General features: G+C 34.4%; 1 protein-coding gene across 8 annotated transcripts in view; it reads right to left on the bottom strand.

Annotated features, from left to right (window-relative positions):
- The window catches only part of LOC139986847 (uncharacterized), a 209,557-nt gene that overhangs the window by 28,380 nt on the left and 162,607 nt on the right, over positions 1-18,570 (bottom strand). For 5 of the 8 annotated variants that reach the window (XM_072002517.1, XM_072002523.1, XM_072002521.1 and 2 more), the window contains one exon: positions 8,452-8,586. In XM_072002517.1, coding sequence (XP_071858618.1) covers positions 8,452-8,586 — 135 coding nt within the window. Of the gene's footprint in view, positions 1-6,924; positions 7,100-7,239; positions 7,451-8,451; positions 8,587-18,570 lie in introns of those variants that run through there. The other 3 variants (XM_072002520.1, XM_072002518.1, XM_072002516.1) reach the window with 3 other exon arrangements.

Here is an 18,570-nt window from a genome sequence, read left to right as displayed (position 1 = left end):
ACAGATGTTATCTTCTTATTGCCTGATGGATTCTCATGCAGCACAAGCCGTATCGGTCACGTAAAAAATTACAAGTATACTAGTGCATATCATTGAAGAAACAATCCGTATTCTACAGCGAGTTGCGCGTATAAACCTACCTACATACAAATTTGTATTTGTTGAAGCATCAATACGTGACTGAATTTTTCAATGAATTGCTTTATACCTCGTACCACGAGAATGTACGTATTTGAATTTATTTTTATAAAACACTTTACAACTGCGTCAATATCGTATTAAAGACACGAGTATCATGATTTTATCACTATAGTTTGAAACAATGCAGAAACGTTAAAATATTGAAATATATACATAAATGTGTGTGTGTGTGTGTGTGTGTGTGTGTGTGTGTGTGTGTGTGTGTGTGTGTGTGTGTGTGTGTGTGTGTGTGTGTGTGTGTGTGTGTGTGTGTATTATAAGATATATTTACTTGTAGTGAACATTCTGCAATTTTCATGTGTATTTCCGAATTGACTGACGTATTTGTCGAAGTGAGTTTCACTTCTAGGAAAACCTACATCTTCTCTAGTGTTCAGTTCTTTTTTTTTTTTTTTATTAGGAAGATTACAATCAATTCTCATTGAAAATTATAAGTAAATTATTCTGCCGTGATACTATAACGTGAATAATAAATGATTATCGTATGTTTGGTTCTAGCTGAATTTAATGTTTAGATCTAGAGGGTAATGTGTTTTTAGCCTGCAGATCTGATCCGTCGTGTCAAGTAATTGATTAACTAGCAGGTTTTGGTGGTTGTTAATTCTTATGTTATACCTATTACTGAATTTGAATATTTCTTCTTTAACTGTAGGTTAAGATATCTTAAGGTCGCGATGTATTGTTTCATTGGTAACATACCAAGGTGCATCTATTAAGGATCTTAGAGTTTTGATTGGAATCGTTGAAGAATTTCTATGTTGGAATTACTCGCTGTTTCCTCGTAGTTGATTCCCATAGGTCCAAACAGGTTTTAATATGGGTGTTTAGTTTCTGGCACAACGATTCTCTTTACAGAGGCTTCTTTCTCTATTATATGTTGGCAACTAAGTGATTGTGGATTTTGTCATTAGGTAGTATTGACAAAATCCGCAATCACTTAGTTGCCAACCCAATAGTACCGCGAAAAAATCGTCGACATACAGGCTGTTACGTCGCGAGGCTTAGTATGGATCGTGTTTCTAACCGTCTCTCGCGATCCTCCAGCGTCATATACGAATCGTCTCATCTTCCCGACGGAACATACAATGTATCAACGAGCGTGTCACGTAAAATAATAAAAAAGAAAAAAGGAAGGAAAAATCGAAGACGTAAAATAAAAGATAAAAAACGAAAATAAAGAAATACAAAGACAGAATTTATTTCTTCACACTTGGTTTACACTTGACTTCCGAACTCTAGGAGCGACTTTTTAAGACTGACGCTCTTACAATTCCACCTTTAAAAACTGATTTGTTTCTTTCTTTGTCATCCCTCAATATCCCCACTATCCACGCGTTTGTTAGCCGTTCTCGAATATTTGGCGAAAAGACCGTTGGGATATTGAGGGTTCATTGAGCACTTCGCATCGCCGACATACACTGTCGCCGAGTGCGGCCGCATCTTTATTTCTATCATCAGCCCATCGGTTCCGAAGCGCGGCCCGGTCTTTGATGTAGATCGAGGTGTAGTTGATGTTACACGCTTGTAACAGAGACCGGGCCGCGCTTCGGAACCGCTGATGATAGAAATAAAGATGCGGCCGCACTCGGCGACAGTGTATGTCGGCGAGGCGAAGTGCTCAATGAACCCTCAATATCCCAACGGTCCTTTTGCCGAATATTCGAGAACGGCTAACAAACGCGTGGATAGTGGGGATATTGAGGGATGACAAAGAAAGAAACAAATCAGTTTTTAAAGATGGAATTGTAAGAGCTTCAGTCTTAAAAAGTCGCTCCTAGAGTTCGGAAGTCAAGTGTAAATCAAGTGTGAAGAAATAAATTCTGTCTTTTTTTTATGTTTTTTTATTATTTTTTGTGTTTTTATATTATTTTACGTGACAAGCGCATGGTTGCCGCCCGGCCGCGAGTTCCAGAAACGTCGATTTCGGTCCGTTCTTTATTTTTACAAAGAAGTCGGCATACGTGATTGTAACATCAACTACACCTCGATCTACATCAGAGACCGGGCCGCGCTTCGGAACCGATGGGCTGATGATAGAAATAAAGATGCGGCCGCACTCGGCGACAGTGTATGTCGGCGAGGCGAAGTGCTCAATGAACCCTCAATATCCCAACGGTCCTTTTGCCGAATATTCGAGAACGGCTAACAAACGCGTGGATAGTGGGGATATTGAGGGATGACAAAGAAAGAAACAAATCAGTTTTTAAAGATGGAATTGTAAGAGCTTCAGTCTTAAAAAGTCGCTCCTAGAGTTCGGAAGTCAAGTGTAAATCAAGTGTGAAGAAATAAATTCTGTCTTTTTTTTATGTTTTTTTATTATTTTTTGTGTTTTTTTATTATTTTACGTGACATGATCATCGGCGCGACCGGTGGCGTGATCCGAGCGCGGTGGGGGTCGTCTCCCCGAGAGGACAAGGAATTTATCCAAGGGCAGTCAGTCTCAGTTCAAAATTCATATTGCATACATCGAAAGCCCTGACGAACAGAGTCGCTTAAAATATCGAAAAATATCAAAAGTCAAGTTCTCGGTGCTCTCAAATCGATCAACCTTCGGGTCAATCAATTATTGTACTTTCCGGCACGATGAAGTCAAACAATATTTGTCGACGCAACAAGTATTGTAGGCTGATTAAATAAATAGATATAGATTATATAACTGTAGATTCCAGTTATATTCAAAACTAAACACCCCTATTATCCCATAAGAAAGAAGGGGATCGCCCTGCTCGTGGTGTCGATTCGTTTAATCTTAACGGGAATTTACAACTCCCGTTGACGCGCTTCAACGCTACCGCGTCTTCCCGCGACTGGACGAAAATACACAGACAATGTGGACGATAAGGCGCAAATGTCGACAAGCCGAAATGGTCGGAAAACTTCAATACGCCTAACGACTATCGATATATTTCGGTATCGCAGTCGTTGATCGTTCAGTTAGCCACCGGAGAGTGAAGAGTGAAGAGTTGTTAATCGAGAGTTGTGATATCACGCTACTGCATTAAGTCCAAGTTAAATAATCATCGTTTTCTGTTTAATCTACTGTAATAAATCCATCTATCAATACATTATTATACAGGATAGAAACTACTGGAAATCCTAATTTCTAACGTTTTTGAATAAAGAATTTCTATGATACATTCATCCACGCGTTTGCTCTCTCTGTTCTGAGATGTAAAACCTCAACAATATCAATGTAATTTCGAGATTCGTGTTCCATTGTAATGTTAACGCAGCACTATAACACACATAGTACATTCATGAAAATTGTCTTGTGTAATAAATAATCAAACAATTTCGCGAGTCACGATATATTAACACGTTCGTCGCCACGTCGCACATATCTATGTGACGGGTATACTTCCGTGGGGGCCCCATCACCAAAGTATGGATGACGCTCTTCTTGTTCGAGTTAATTAAATATACGATATTATATAAAGGATATACAACATAAAAATATTAAAAATCATTATCATTATATTATCACATTATCATATCATATAAATTATCATTATACCATACTTTTTATTAATTTATATTCTGGATAATATATTATATTATTCTATATCGCATGGTATTTGTTAAAACATTCCAAACACTTTTGAGGTGATTTTGGACACTTCGAAAAATAGTCATAGACTTCGTCATCACTACTCCTCACTCCTCACTTTCAAATATATTTTCACGCTGTTTACTGAACATTTTGAGGATGAAAAAATCACTGATGTACGTCTCACAAGTATGCTTCTCGACTAAATGAAAGATCTGAGATATCTGCCATTAGATCCCCCGGAATACTCTAGCTGGAAAGCTTATTGCTTTCTCCATTTCAGAAATAAATAATCTTTTCTTTGTAATGAATCGAAGGCGATAAACGATGAATTCCTGCTTATCGCTCTATTTACATTCTGCGTATCGGCGGTCGCATTTGGGCTCCGCAGGAAACTTAGCCGAATCACGCTGGGCGTCGAACGTGTTAAAAAAAATTAGAATTTATCTTTCACAGGCAAATTATAAACGAAAAAGAAGTTCGTAATTTCAAAATATAAAAGTTACAGATGGGAATATATCACAGCAGAGATACGTGAGAGAATTATTCATGGCAAATTGATTGAATGCCTTGAGAAGTCTGCTAAATATAGATTTTCCGGTATTTTTACGGTGTGAAATATACATGACGAAATGTAATACCTTCTTTCGGAAAGTTAGAATCGTGTAACTTCGTTTTAAAAATAGTTTTACCAATGTTGCGAGAGTACAGAAAAGCTTTCACGTTGCGTCTTACGCTTTAAAGTTGGAACGGATGAACTTTTACTTCTAGCTCCTAACTTTCCTCAAAGGGAAAGCTTTCCTAGGATTTATATCGTTTATAAGAAAGTACCCATCAAGTATAAATAAGAAGTTTCTTTCAGAAGACACGAATATTTTTCTTTGCTACGCCACTCTCTACTTCGAACTATTTAAAAAGTAAATAAGCACGATAAAATAAAAATATCGTTTACTCTACTCGTAAAAGCGAGGTGAAATAAAAATAAATTTCCTACATCTAAAGTAAATGGCTTGTCCATTATTTTGCCTATAAACATCTTATTTATTGCTTCAATGATATTTTTTTCGATAAACTCTGTGGTGTAGACTATATATACATTCCAGACGAGCTATTCTACTTTCATTTATTATGGTATTTCTTCCTTTCAATTCATCACTTGGACAATTACTATAATCTTTTCATAGAACTTTACGTTGTACTTGATGACATGAAAAAGTGTCGTAATTCGAATAACTCGATAACTTTCTTGCAGAGAAATTTCTAAAAAATTTGCCAAGAAATTACTATATCTGATATAGCTAACACAGGACGACGATTCTCTGATTAGAAAAGAAAAATCAACTGATCTGACACATTGTTGCGACATAAAATGTGATAACGCCTTCATCGTGGACGTACGATTTCTTTGATATCGTTGTATCGATCACGCTCTTGTTTTCACTTCTCAAATATGCATATTGCATACATAAAAACATAGTGATCGCACCAATGACAGGTTTCCATATTAGGATCTCTAGCGAATAAATTGCATTTAGTTATACAGGGTCGTCTAAAAATCAATCCCCACGATTTCTCGAACACTTCCTACAATAGAGCAATTATATAAGCAAAAATATAAAAGAAACAAACAATTGTATCAATGTCTTTAACGTTCCTGTAGAAAATTAAGTACGACGAAATTGACGAACAACTGTTGAAAGAATACTAATATATCATTTAATGATGTGATACGAATGAAATGCTATAATTTTAAGTCAGTTGATCTCCAATTTCAAACTGCGTCGCATGTATAATTTCATTTTATTGTTAAAACATAAAAGCTTTTTATCTGTTGCAATTATTGGATGAACATTTAAGGTGAAGTTGATTACGATTAATGCACGTTGATTATAATTATCTGCGTAATTTTAAGCTAGTTGATTTCCAATCTCAAATTGATCTTGAAATTGAAATTTAATGAAAGCTCTTTGTCCATAATAATACCCGCGTAATTTTAAGTCAGTTGATCTCAATTTCAATTTCACATTGGTCAATTTCAAATAGCGTCACACGTACAATTTTATTTCATCGTTAAAACGCAGAATCTTTTGATCCGTGGTAATTACTAAATAAACACTTAAGATGAAGTTGATTACGATTAATGCTCGTTGATTATTAAGTTTAAGCTAGTTGATTTCCAATCTCAAATTGATCTTGAAATTGAAATTTAATGAAAGCTCTTTATCCGTAATAATTGTTAGATAAACGTTTAAGACCAAGTTGATTATTAATTAATACCCGCGTAATTTTAAGTCGGTTGATCTCAATTTCAATTTCACATTGGACAATTTCAAATAGCGTCACACGTACAATTTCATTTGATCGTTAACACGCAGAAACTCTTGATCCGTAATAATTATTAAACAAACACTTAAGGTGAAGTTGATTGCTATGTAAGTAGAGGCAACATGGCACGAACGTCTAATTCATGGAGATAGGTAATCTTGATATACCGTTAAGAGTACGCACACTTCACTGACCACGAGTCGAGCTTCGAGTTTGCACGTGGCTAATATTCTAGCACGTGGAATGCGGCCAAGCTATCGAATAACCAAGTACAATCAACGTTAACGACCGCGTGTACGATGTAAGTAGACTTCAATATAACAAATTACCGATAAATCTACGTCCTCTGGTACTGTAATGAACAGTGGGAAACATATCCACTGATAAACCGTGTTGTCAGTATTTTAAGCCTACCACGTCCTACGAATTTTTACATTTTTCTTTTTAATCTTTTTCTCATTTTATTGAACGAAAAGAATTTGGAATATTGTTAACCTCTTAGGTACAGTTGAATTTTGTTTGTTGTTTCTCGCTGTTGTCTTGCTGGTTGTTTCTCTGTACGACAGAGTTTGACGAGAATTGCGTGTAAACGATACAATGCGTGACGGATAAATTATAATTATAATAAATTATAATTTTAATATATAATATTTTATTATATTATATTATATAAATAATATTATATTATATTATAATTTTTATTTAATTATATTTATTATTATAAAATATATATTATATAAATAATACTATATTATATTATATTATATAAATTATAATATATTTATTATATATTTTAATATATAATAAAAAAATATAATAAATTATAATTTTTCTTAAAGATAGGATGCATATACTTTAACTTAAATAATTTAATTTAATAATTAATATTACAATTGAGTGTGATATATTTTAAAGCACTGTACGATACATAACAATTTGTCACAATTTTTACACTCATAGCGCGATAGTGTTTTTCAAATTGCTCTCCGTTTTCTATTTTGAAGCTACATTTTGAGGTGGAAGATTCTAAAAAATTATGAAGATACGGATCGGCATGTTAAAAAGAGCATCTAACAATGGTATTATTTTATTTATATTTTTCTCGTTATTTTAATGAGAAGCACTGGCGTATCAAAAACAAAAACTATATATTCTGTCTGTATATCGTTAACATTGTTATAAAATGTTGTGAGGGCAAAAAAAGTGTGAAGCAAGACAAATGAAAAAGATCATTTAGTTCAAACGGAGCGAATGAGTCAGTAAAGTGAGCCACCATAGTGGTGCGTCGTACCGAAGAGGTAAGAAAATGTTCAACCCTTTGAACTTCATTGTTGAGTAACTCGAAATTAATTTTTTTCACAGGTACTCCGAATCGTACTAGATATTTTTAAATTGTCAGGTTAAATACGTATTATATTTGGCAATATTTTCTGTACTCAGATAAGCAATATTACATATCCAATGCCATTAGCAAAAAAATTGTTTAAATTGCTTCCTATCAACCAGCTGTTTGATGAAGTACGTTTTAAATAAAACACTTAAAACGATAGAGAATTATTGAAAAGAAAATTAGAAAAGAATTAGAAGTTCAAAACGGATAGCATAAGACTGAAACGAGAAATCGTGCATACAAATAAAACTTAGTTTCTATTTTGTTCAAGCTGAAGGTATTTTATAATGTTAAAAAAATACAATTGGCTCGGAAATAACCGAAAGAAACATAGGAAGGTTAATAACGTTTTTTTTATGTAGGTCTTAACGACGCATAAACTGCATCTACATGGTATATTTACCCATAGATCTCCAACTTTTAATGCAACGTTACATATTTTATGTTGATATTATACTGATTAGATTCATTCTATTTATTAGAAAATCTGATTCGTAGTTAATAAATTGTACGTAATTACGATCAGAAATCTTTTAGGAACATTTCACAATCAAATCAAATAATAGAAGTAATAGCGACAGGTCGCTGCGGTTCTCGAATTTTGTATATTCCAACGTCGCTTTAGTTTCAACTGAAAAGAGGTTTTTAACATTTGAAGAATATCCAAAATATTAAAACATTAATATCAAAACTTTTAATACTTCAATAATTCTTCACGCGCAATTTTTCCATTATTTTCCATATTTTCCTCGAGTATAAGTAGAAAAATGGTAGAAAAATGGGATGATACGATGAAAAATGCCACATTTATAAAATACCTGCTCAGCCATAATGTTTCAGTATCTGGTTGGATATCTTTTAAAAGTTGGGCTTATCTCACACATCCTACGGGCATAGCTATTCCTCGTGATGGAAGCGTTATGCTCGAGTAAAGCGATATTTATTGAACGCGCTGTGGCGGCGAACGAAGCAAATGAAGAAAAATTACCTGCGTTGCGGAGGCGGCGTAGGCGTTCTTGATAGAGGAAAACTGGCGACTTCCCTCGTCACCGACAGCGATCGAATCGATCCGAATGTTTGGTCCGGAGATAAATTGGCACCAACACTTTGCACCATCCCGCTACTGAAACAGATCGATTCGCTGACATCAATTAAACCCGTAACGTAATAAGAATCTCTCAACTTACTTGGTCGTATCGGTTAATAACAGATCTTTTATAGCACAATCATGTTGGCAGTCTTGTATTCCACTGATGTCGTGCAATAGGCAAAAAGTAACAAAACGACGATTAAAGTTTTATTTTACAAATTCTGGACACGTTGTGTTTAAAGTATCTGTATGTGCCTATATATTTAATTAAATTATGAAGAATCAAGGAAGAAATTCTACAATTCAATGTGTATCTTATTTATGGTACATATAGTTAACGAAGCTGCGAAAAGTTAAAGAAAAAAGTCTGCAATCTGTCAATCGATGTATCTTTTATTTATAGCGTAGTATAGTAAATAGTATTCATAGTACAGCATTTATAATATATATAGTTAATGAAGTTACGAAGAATCAAAGAGAAAAGTCTACGAATCAATGTGTATCTTATTTATAAGACTCGTAAGAATAGAGTTTCGATGGAATTGCGATAGTATCAATTCCCTTTTACGTGATCGGCATGAGCCAGGCAGCGAGACTAACTGAATTCAATTGTACAAAGAATAATTATTATATTCATTCACGAGAATGCGCTTCGCTTGGCATTTTACAATGAAATTGTAACGGGGAAAATGATGTAAAGGATTTATGTAAATCAAGCTTTTGTCGTGTAAATGTATTTATGCAAATAAGAATGATAATGTAAGCCGCTTTTATTGCGTTTCCAGGGATTAATCATATAATGCCAATTGCAAAAGAAATATAGAGCGATATGTCACATACATATACATAGTTTCAATGGCAAAATGTGGTATTTCATATGACGAGGTTCAATATGGGACAAAAAATTAGACATATAATTTGGTCCTGAGAGGTATCAATTTAAGGGAAAACGTATTTGTTTTTCTTGTCTTCTCATACGATAGGTTTTACAACATAAAAGTGAAAGTGTCTGGCAAATTAATAGTTTTTCCATATGAATTGATTATTATACGAATAGATATTTTTTCAGAAAGTGTGTCAAGACGAATCAATTAGTAAATTAAAACTACTAATTTTAATACTACGGATAGTTTATCGGTATCTCGCATTCATAGATTGAAAGGGCATAGTCTGTAGATATCTGAGACGTAAAATGTAAAATATAGTTACAAAAGCATTCGTACACTATTACCAAGAGAAGAACTTGTTCAAAATTGGACCAAAAGACTTGAGCTCCTTTTGAGAAGCTAGAAGAATTAGTTCACTAGATGACGTGTAAAAGATAAAAAAATTGTACAAGGTGGACTTTACTATCTTCATCGCCATTCACATCAATTTCCATTTTTTCAAAATTTCTGCTGCACTTTATCCAGTCAACTAATCCTTCTATTGGTTTAGCAACTAAGTGATTGCGGATTTTGTCATTACCACCTAATGACACAATAGCTTCTCAAAAAACCTCAGGTCGTGTGGTTGAAGTTTAAAGAAGTTGGTCTATTTTAAATAAAATTTATAAATAATAAATTGATAAAATAACTTCTTTAAATTTTACTTTAAAGATGTTATTAGCACTCATAACATAATGGCTATAATCTTAACTATGAAATGATAAGTTACATCATTTCTTAATATCATTTTTGTAATTATTTACTTACATAGTTGTAGTGCACTAAGCCATTAGGTTTTTTTATAAGTCATGGCAAATACAGAACGTTTAAGATTTCACAATGTGAACCATATACTACTTATAAGTTTGACGCAATATTGAATTATGTACAATATGTAATTAACCTGTAAATTACTCTTAAACCGTATTGTTTTAATTGTAATTTGTAAATTAGATTATTTTAAATAGAACAATGTATGTTATAAAATTGTCTTATATAATAAAGAATTTCTTATATTCTCGCACGAATACTTTTGTGACTGATCGTTCGTATTTGTTGCTTTCGAATGTTCCATCGTTTCTGTTGAAGTTGACTGATAGAGGAACGAGTAGATGAAATTGTAATAGAAAAATATGTTGAAATAAGTATAGTGTACGCTGATCCAGATTCTCACTTTTACACTGTTACAATACAATAGGAAGAATCCATGACAGGGTCCATATATTTATAGCAAAGGACATTAGCAAAAAGTTAACTTGTTGTGTAGTTCTAACTGAGGGCTACAAGAAACAGCAATAGCTCTTTTATTTCTACACCTTGCAATGCAAAACAAAATTTATATTCAAGCGCACAATAATATGAAGCTCTCCTTATTTTGAATCTTTTTCATTGAATTCTATTCTTTTCGTAACAGCGGTGCTCAGGTCACGGATATACAAAAGGAAAAGGTGTAGAGTTTTTCTTGAAGTAATTACTTCAACAGTTTCGCGTTAGGAAACGGAAACGAACCGCGTGCAGTTGTCGTTGCGAATCTGCAATGTGAAAATCAACCGAGAGTAATTATTAGAATGTAGAATGCAATCTTGATTCTATTCGAAGAATAGCGTTTCACTTCTCTACATAAACAGTATTATATCACACAAGGTCTGAGATGCGACTTGCTTCAGAATCAAATGAAACCTATTCGACATAAAAAGTAACGCAAGGCGATAATTTAACACATTCTTTTACCGTTTCTCGGAAGTGTTTTTATAAATATTTTGAGCCGTTATAAGGTGCACGCAATATGCAAGTACATACATATATTTCGCGCTCTAGAAACAATTTTTACCGCTCTTCGTTGCCACTTTCGCGAACAATTTTTCTTAAGTAATTGGTTTCTTGATGCACGCTGAAACATGACACATAGTGCATCATTAGCAATAGGAAACACTGGAATTATGTGAGAGAAAGTAATGGCATTTCACGTATATATTTTTCCTGGCACATGTCGGCCTTACACGTTCCATTATAATTTTCATATCGTGAAAATCTATTCTCCTTGTCACGTCTTTCACCTGTATGACGACAAAAGCACGTGAAACAATTTTATTAACGCCTAATTACGATCGTTTGCGCCTATGTATTATTAATGTCCGGCAATTTGCAGCGCCAGTACGGCTATACTTATGCGTCTATGAATAAATTGATAACGAGATTCAAGGTTAGCCGATTGGGTAATTGAATATTTAAAAAATTACACTCGGAACGTTCAGTAACTGAATATTTTAAGAGTCATATTAAATATTTACATTCTTATTTTTTATTATTCTTTTACTATTTATTATTTCTTTAAGATATGCTTACTTCGAATAAAAAATTTTCCAGCGACGATATTTCAAAGATTTTACTATTTACAAATATATATAAAATTATAATAATATATATATCGAGTTATCGTTAAGACTTGGGTTAGGGGCATGTAATGAATCTTCATCGGAATTATTCATCGTTGTCACACAATCGAGGTAGCGTTTATTGACACAAGTATGGATGTTACAAGATTGACAAGTGGCCGCGGTAATTAGACACTAATGACAATGACCTTAGGTTCGATAACGAATCCGCGGTCAACGGGATAACAGATGTACTTTGCTTCAAAGTTTAAGTCGGACTCGACTTACTTCTCGCGATACAAGGATTAGTTGATTAACTCTTTATTGAAACGTGGATTATTCACCGATCGTACAGACACTAGATAACTGACTAACGAGACTGCAAGAAAACGTGACTTTCCCTCACGATGACGCTGCAGAGGAAAACTATAATGGGGTGTGTCTCAGGGCACGAGATCATCGGATTCGTCTAGGACAACCCTCGTTCAGAAGGTGAGGGAAATGGACATTGCTGTTAATTGGTTAATTTCTATGTTGGTGGTTAGGAAAGGATGCTGCCGTCCTTGAGAGAAATTTTCTAGCGGGAAGCGTCGTACGTGAGGAAAGCAGATCACCCGTATCTTCCCGTAGTAGGTGATAGATTTACGGACTCTTAGGATAAAGACTGTTTGTCAATTTGAAGGACCTTAGTTAACTAAATCCTAAGATTTATAGCGGGTCCTCAGGCTAACTGAACATATACCGTGAATGATGCATTGACATCTGGCAATCATCTTGCCCGAAGAATAGGGTCAGTGTGTGGCGAGCCACGGGGCAGAGACCGTTGGAATATTTACTGTTAGGTGTCCGTACAACTACTTCTTTTTTAGGGCAGCCCTACTACTCCATCTTAAAGTCCTACCTAACCAATGGACAATTCATGTTAAACGCTTAGACGCTATAACCTGAATATTTTCAATAGAAGATGGCATACCCCAAGGCAGTGTCCTCGGACAACCTCCTGCTGTTCAACATCTACACTGCAGACTTACCAACTTCGACAGATATAACCACAGCGACATTTGCTGACGATACAGCCTTATTAGCCTCGCACTCAGACCCGACAATTGCCTTCCTTCTCTATTCTCCAGCGAGGTCTCGACTTTATGGAAAAGTGGTTCCACAAATGGCGCTTCAAAGTCAACGAAAACAAATTCAACCACATAACTTTCACGCTATGAAAACAAACTTGCCCACAGGTGACAATAAACAACATACCTATTCCAGATAAAGAGTCAGTCAGATATCTGGGCATGACTCTGGACAGAAGATTGACATGGAAACAATATATCTTAGATAAAACCAAACAACTCAAATCAAAATTTAAGAAATTCTACTGGCTCATCGGCCGACGTTCCAACTTAAACACGCAAAGTAAACTTACATTATACAAGGCCATATTAAAACCTGTTTGGACTTATGGAATCCAACTATGGGGAACAGCGAGTAATTCCAACATAGAAATTCTTCAGCGATTCCAATAGAAAACCTTAAGATCCCTAATAGATGCACCTTGGTACGTCACCAACGAAACGATACATCACGACCTCAAGATACCCATAGTCAAAGAAGAAATATCAAAATTCAGCAATAGACACAGCACAAGAGTTAACAACCACCAAAACCCTCTAATTACTCAACTACTCGACACGTCGGAACAGATCCGCAGGCTAAAAAGACATTACACCTTAGATCTAAGCACTAGATTCAAATAGAATCAAACATACTATAAGCACCTATTAATCATGTCATAGCACCACGTCAGATAAATTTACTTAAAATTCTCTAACGAGAATTGATTGTAAAATAAACGCAAATAATAAAAAAAGAGAAGAAAATCTTTGATATTGTGAAACTTATCGTGCGAAAGACAAGGAAAGCACAAAATAAAAAAAGTAGCGTGTAAAATAAAAAACCCAAAGGTATTACGCTATTTTTCCTCGTCTTTCATACGATAAGTTTCGCAACATTAAATTTTCCGACTCAATTACCTTAAATTTTCCAACCCAAGTACCTTAATACCTTTCTGCAGAGGATTGCAAAAATACATCGAATGGAGTATAAGAAAACGTATTATTTCGTTTTAAAAAATAGTAGTAACCTTGATATTTCATACAAGTAAAACATTTTCGTATTGCAATTTGCAGTCGATTGAAAGCTGATTAATTTACGTTCGAAACGTGTTTTCATCCGACTCACATACATTCACATTATTCATACGTATATTATATTTATATCATGATGATGCGATGATGTTCACGCGACTGATTTCAAAAAAATTACAAATAATATGAAGATAGTCTGTTCTTGATCGTCTTACAGGAACAACGGTTCGCGTTTTCTTCTCAAATGCTTCTCGTTAGTTTGTTACAAAGTGGCGGTTTCCTACACGGATTACACAAGTAAGTACACGGTGTGTATCTGTTGGCGGAAAGTCCTACAATATTAAGCGAGAGAAACGTGCGCGTACAATGAAATCTGCGTTGTTGAAAGCCACCGCTGTGTTCGAGGGTCGATCGTGTTGTTATCTACGAAAATCTAATGGAAGTTTCGTGTTAAATTATCGCACGAAGCAGCTATTTGCTTTTAAAGTTTCCCTTTAATTCGATATATTTCTCGAAACATGAAAAGTGACCGAAGCAGCGGAACAGTCTGGAAAAACAATGCATCGCGACTGGATCGATACGCTTCCCGCGACAGGTAGGAGAATCCCATAGCGATTACCGTCTGCAGGAGACGACGAGAAGGGGCAAATAGTCGGTTGAAGAGGACGGTTATCGATATATTACAGGGAAACCAGGCATTTCGAGATGCTGCGTTATGAATTATTCAGAACGAGGTAGCACGGCAGAATGTCGACGTTGTAGCGTTGTAACCGACAAACTGCGCGCCTGCTAATACATTTTCTCGCGGTGAATTGGCCAAGTTTCCGCATGGAGAACTACCCTTCGTAGACTTGTTATAGACCGACGTGTTTCATCCTGGTAATGATGTATCGATTTGGCAGTTCGTTAACGAAACTTTTAATTGCGAAAGAATCACATCCTTTGCGACGATGGCGGAGCTCCAGCATTTCTCGTTAGAAACCTGATTGGGGAAAATTTCCAACATTTATGCGAGAGACTCGGGAAGTTTGACATTTGCAGGGCTCAATTGTATTGTTTGAGACGGAGTATTTCTGTATATTATATTCTAATACTCTTTGGAGGATTTGAGAAAAAGAGAAAATGTCAAAGTTTGACCATTTTGTACACAGTGGCAAGTGTATAATGGGAAATGGAAAATTTTATTTGTATTTTCGACTTTTCTATAACGTTTTTCATTTTCTATAGCAGTTTTCTGCTTCCTATATATCTTACTAGAGGAGTTGTTGGGATGTTCAACTTCATATATTATATATTTATTTATAACTATAAGATGTCTGATTATTATTATTAGAATGACGAAAGTGGATTCACTGGTATTTTTCGTAAAATAATGTTCCGCGTATATTATTATAGAAAACGTGGGATATATACCTTTTGAAATTACAAATACGTATATCGTCAGAAAGTAAAGCTGTGCTTTAATTAAATGTGGAATTAAACGGACGATATTTTTAGAAGCTGAAATATACAATTTATGTAAATGCAAACGAATTCATTAAAATTCTCAGAAAGCTTAACTCGCATCATTACCATTCTCAGCTCACTTAATACATAATTATATGCATTCTCATAATTCGTAAATATGCGACAAAATTATTAGTATCACAAGCTTATTTTTAAATTAATTTGCATAAAATAAATTGAGTTGAATGCGTAATTTGTAATCCACTAATCATGATACAAACACTTTATTCATAATCATGTCATTAATTCTATTGTGTTTTGAAGTTTTCGTTACTATTTATGTTTAATTACAAATAGCATAAATTTATTTTTATATTAATTTGCACAAACGAAATTGAAAACTAATTGTGTAATTTGGAATTAATTAATTATAATACAAACATTTTATTCATAATCATGTCATTAATTCTATTGTGTTTTGAAGTTTTCATCACTACTTGCATTTAAAATATTCATTATTCATTGTAGCAATGATTCAAATACGACATTTTAACTGGAAAAAGGAATAATTTCTATCAGTCTACATCTGCTATAATCAAATACAAAATTGAAACTTTCTACTTGATATATATATGGAATGCGAGAAAACTGGATGAAATTGGAAACTTTTATTTTATTACAATTTTCCATAACTTTTTCCCCAGAGTACTATAAATAACTAACGCGTAGTATTATTCTCATATTATATATTTACATATAAAATATAACTGCTCGCATTGCCCTCATTTTATAAATCAATAGCCTTGAAAACACTTAACAATTGTGTGAAAATAACAAACGAAGAAATTTTACCGTTCCTCGGACTGTTCACTTATGAATTACAACGATAACAATCTCCTGTACCTTGTGTTAAACAGAGCAACACAGTATGAATAATAAACAGCCCATATGGTTTATCACATAACGAGCAGTATGATAAATGACGCGTTTTTCTTTTTTACCGAGCTTTAAATATTTCATCCCATAATAATTTAACAACCGTTTGAACGACGTAGCAAGTGTAGAATCGAAGATCGATAAGAATCTATGCGCGAGTAAAATTAGAATCGTCACGGACTAACAGATTGATGAAGTTTATTCGATGCATTTTAATCTATTGAAAAAAAGAAAATAAAAAAACAAAGCAATTTTATCATTAGATACAATCATCTTGGGAAATTAATGGCATCGTCTGAAAATTATACTTTCATCTCTCCCTTAAACTACCCAATCCTATTAAAGTAAATTGTAAGTAAAAGTAAATTGTTGAAAATGTACATTCTTTCGAGAAAAATTTTCGAGAAAATTACGTTGACTTTTATTGGAATCATTACATGATTATATCGAAACATCTATCTTCCTCGTATGCGCCACTCTAAATATTAGGTTGACCGAAAAGTTTCTTTTGTTTCATAAGCTGATAATAAATGAACAACAATTTCTGTTTTATATTATTTTATTGAATTAAGTATAATCCATTTCGTTACATTTCTATTATTATGTTCCTGCATAATTCAATAAACTAATATAAAACAAACAACATTGTGCGTCTATTATTTCTTTATAACACGAAAGAAACTTTTCGGACAACCTAACACAACCATCTATATGCAATTATGCATAGATACTATGAATATTTATATGGCAATTACGCCGAGTAGGTTTCTGCAATATAAAGACAGATTGTTGATGAAGTGGCTAGCCCTCTGCCACTGGGAGATATCCTGCCTTCGAATCCCAGTCGGTCCGCTGATTTCTCAGCAATTATTTACGAATGGTAATAATTGGCTTTATACGCGAATGGCCTTTAGCCATACAGAAACTATGCACGTTATATATATCCACAAGCGGTGTACGTGCAATGTCAAGCTGTGTTGGGCTATGGACACGATATTGGTCTGACGTCAGGTCACCCTACTGTAGTATCGGGAGGATGCTACTTAATAATTAATGATTGTTTGTTTATGAATACATGGATTGATACAGATGTTGATTAGACAGGAAACGATGGTTATTTAACGTGAACTAATCACAATAACGTACTATACTTTAGACAACTCAATAATTAATTTGCAACTCTCGTCACAACGGATCAACACTAGCTAGCAACTAGCAACTAGCGGACAACGCTAGCAACACTGTATCGACAACGTAACTCGCACTTCCTGACTTCTCGATTCACACTCTTTGACTTCTCCACTGACACTCACTGTGAATTTGTCTCTCTGCCTTAGCATCCCTTTTGTCCCTTTATCTTAGTCTCGTCACGTACGTGTTACGCAACCGCTCGTAGCCAGAGCCACGTAGGTCTTTTTCCTACGAAACTCTTCAACTGAAGAACCGACGATACATTGATGGGCCTGTCGACACCTCGGCTCGCGACAATGTTTATGGTTTACCCGATATTTTTAGGCCTTTTTGTCTAAGATACTACGCTATGCTATTAGCGCAAAAAGAGAAGCGAAGCAAAGAGAAAAATGGACGTTTTACAAACAAAAATCGCTAGAGATGTAATGAAATGTGTAAATAGCCAAGGGTCTTTCGTGTTACAAGGCACGAATGTAAATGTTTAATTTAGACCTCTGGACCAACGTGAAAATAAAAAAAAAGAAAAGAAAAAAAGGGGTAAGCTTGTCATTCTAACGATAGGCATACAATACAATTTCATAATTGGTACACGATCATCTTTAGTTGAATCGTTTTTGGAATTATCATTGGATTGAATTATTTCCAGATCAATGCAACTCAGTAGTCTGTAAAGCGGTATTTTTGGCGCAACTTTCGTTTTACGACTTTCATATTGCAACTTCCATAATGGAATGACAATCATTGAAAGCATATTACTCGTCTCAAATAACTCTGTGATGAGAGATAACGTTTTAAACGGAGAATATAAAGGCGTGAAGTTGAAAGTGAAACTAACTGTTTCAATTATTTATTATGCTACATTAAGATGTACATGTGTGATATATTTTCATGCGTACAAGCAGCTATATTTTAGTCATTGGATTACGGTGTAAATAATTGTTATAGCACCTTAAAGTTTATTTTTTCTTTTTATAAAACACATTTCTTTTTAAACCCACC

Source organism: Bombus fervidus, chromosome 4 (assembly GCF_041682495.2).
Source record: "Bombus fervidus isolate BK054 chromosome 4, iyBomFerv1, whole genome shotgun sequence".
In the NCBI taxonomy this organism is placed as follows: Eukaryota; Metazoa; Arthropoda; class Insecta; order Hymenoptera; family Apidae; genus Bombus; species Bombus fervidus.
This window is presented reverse-complemented; position numbering and strand designations above follow the sequence as displayed.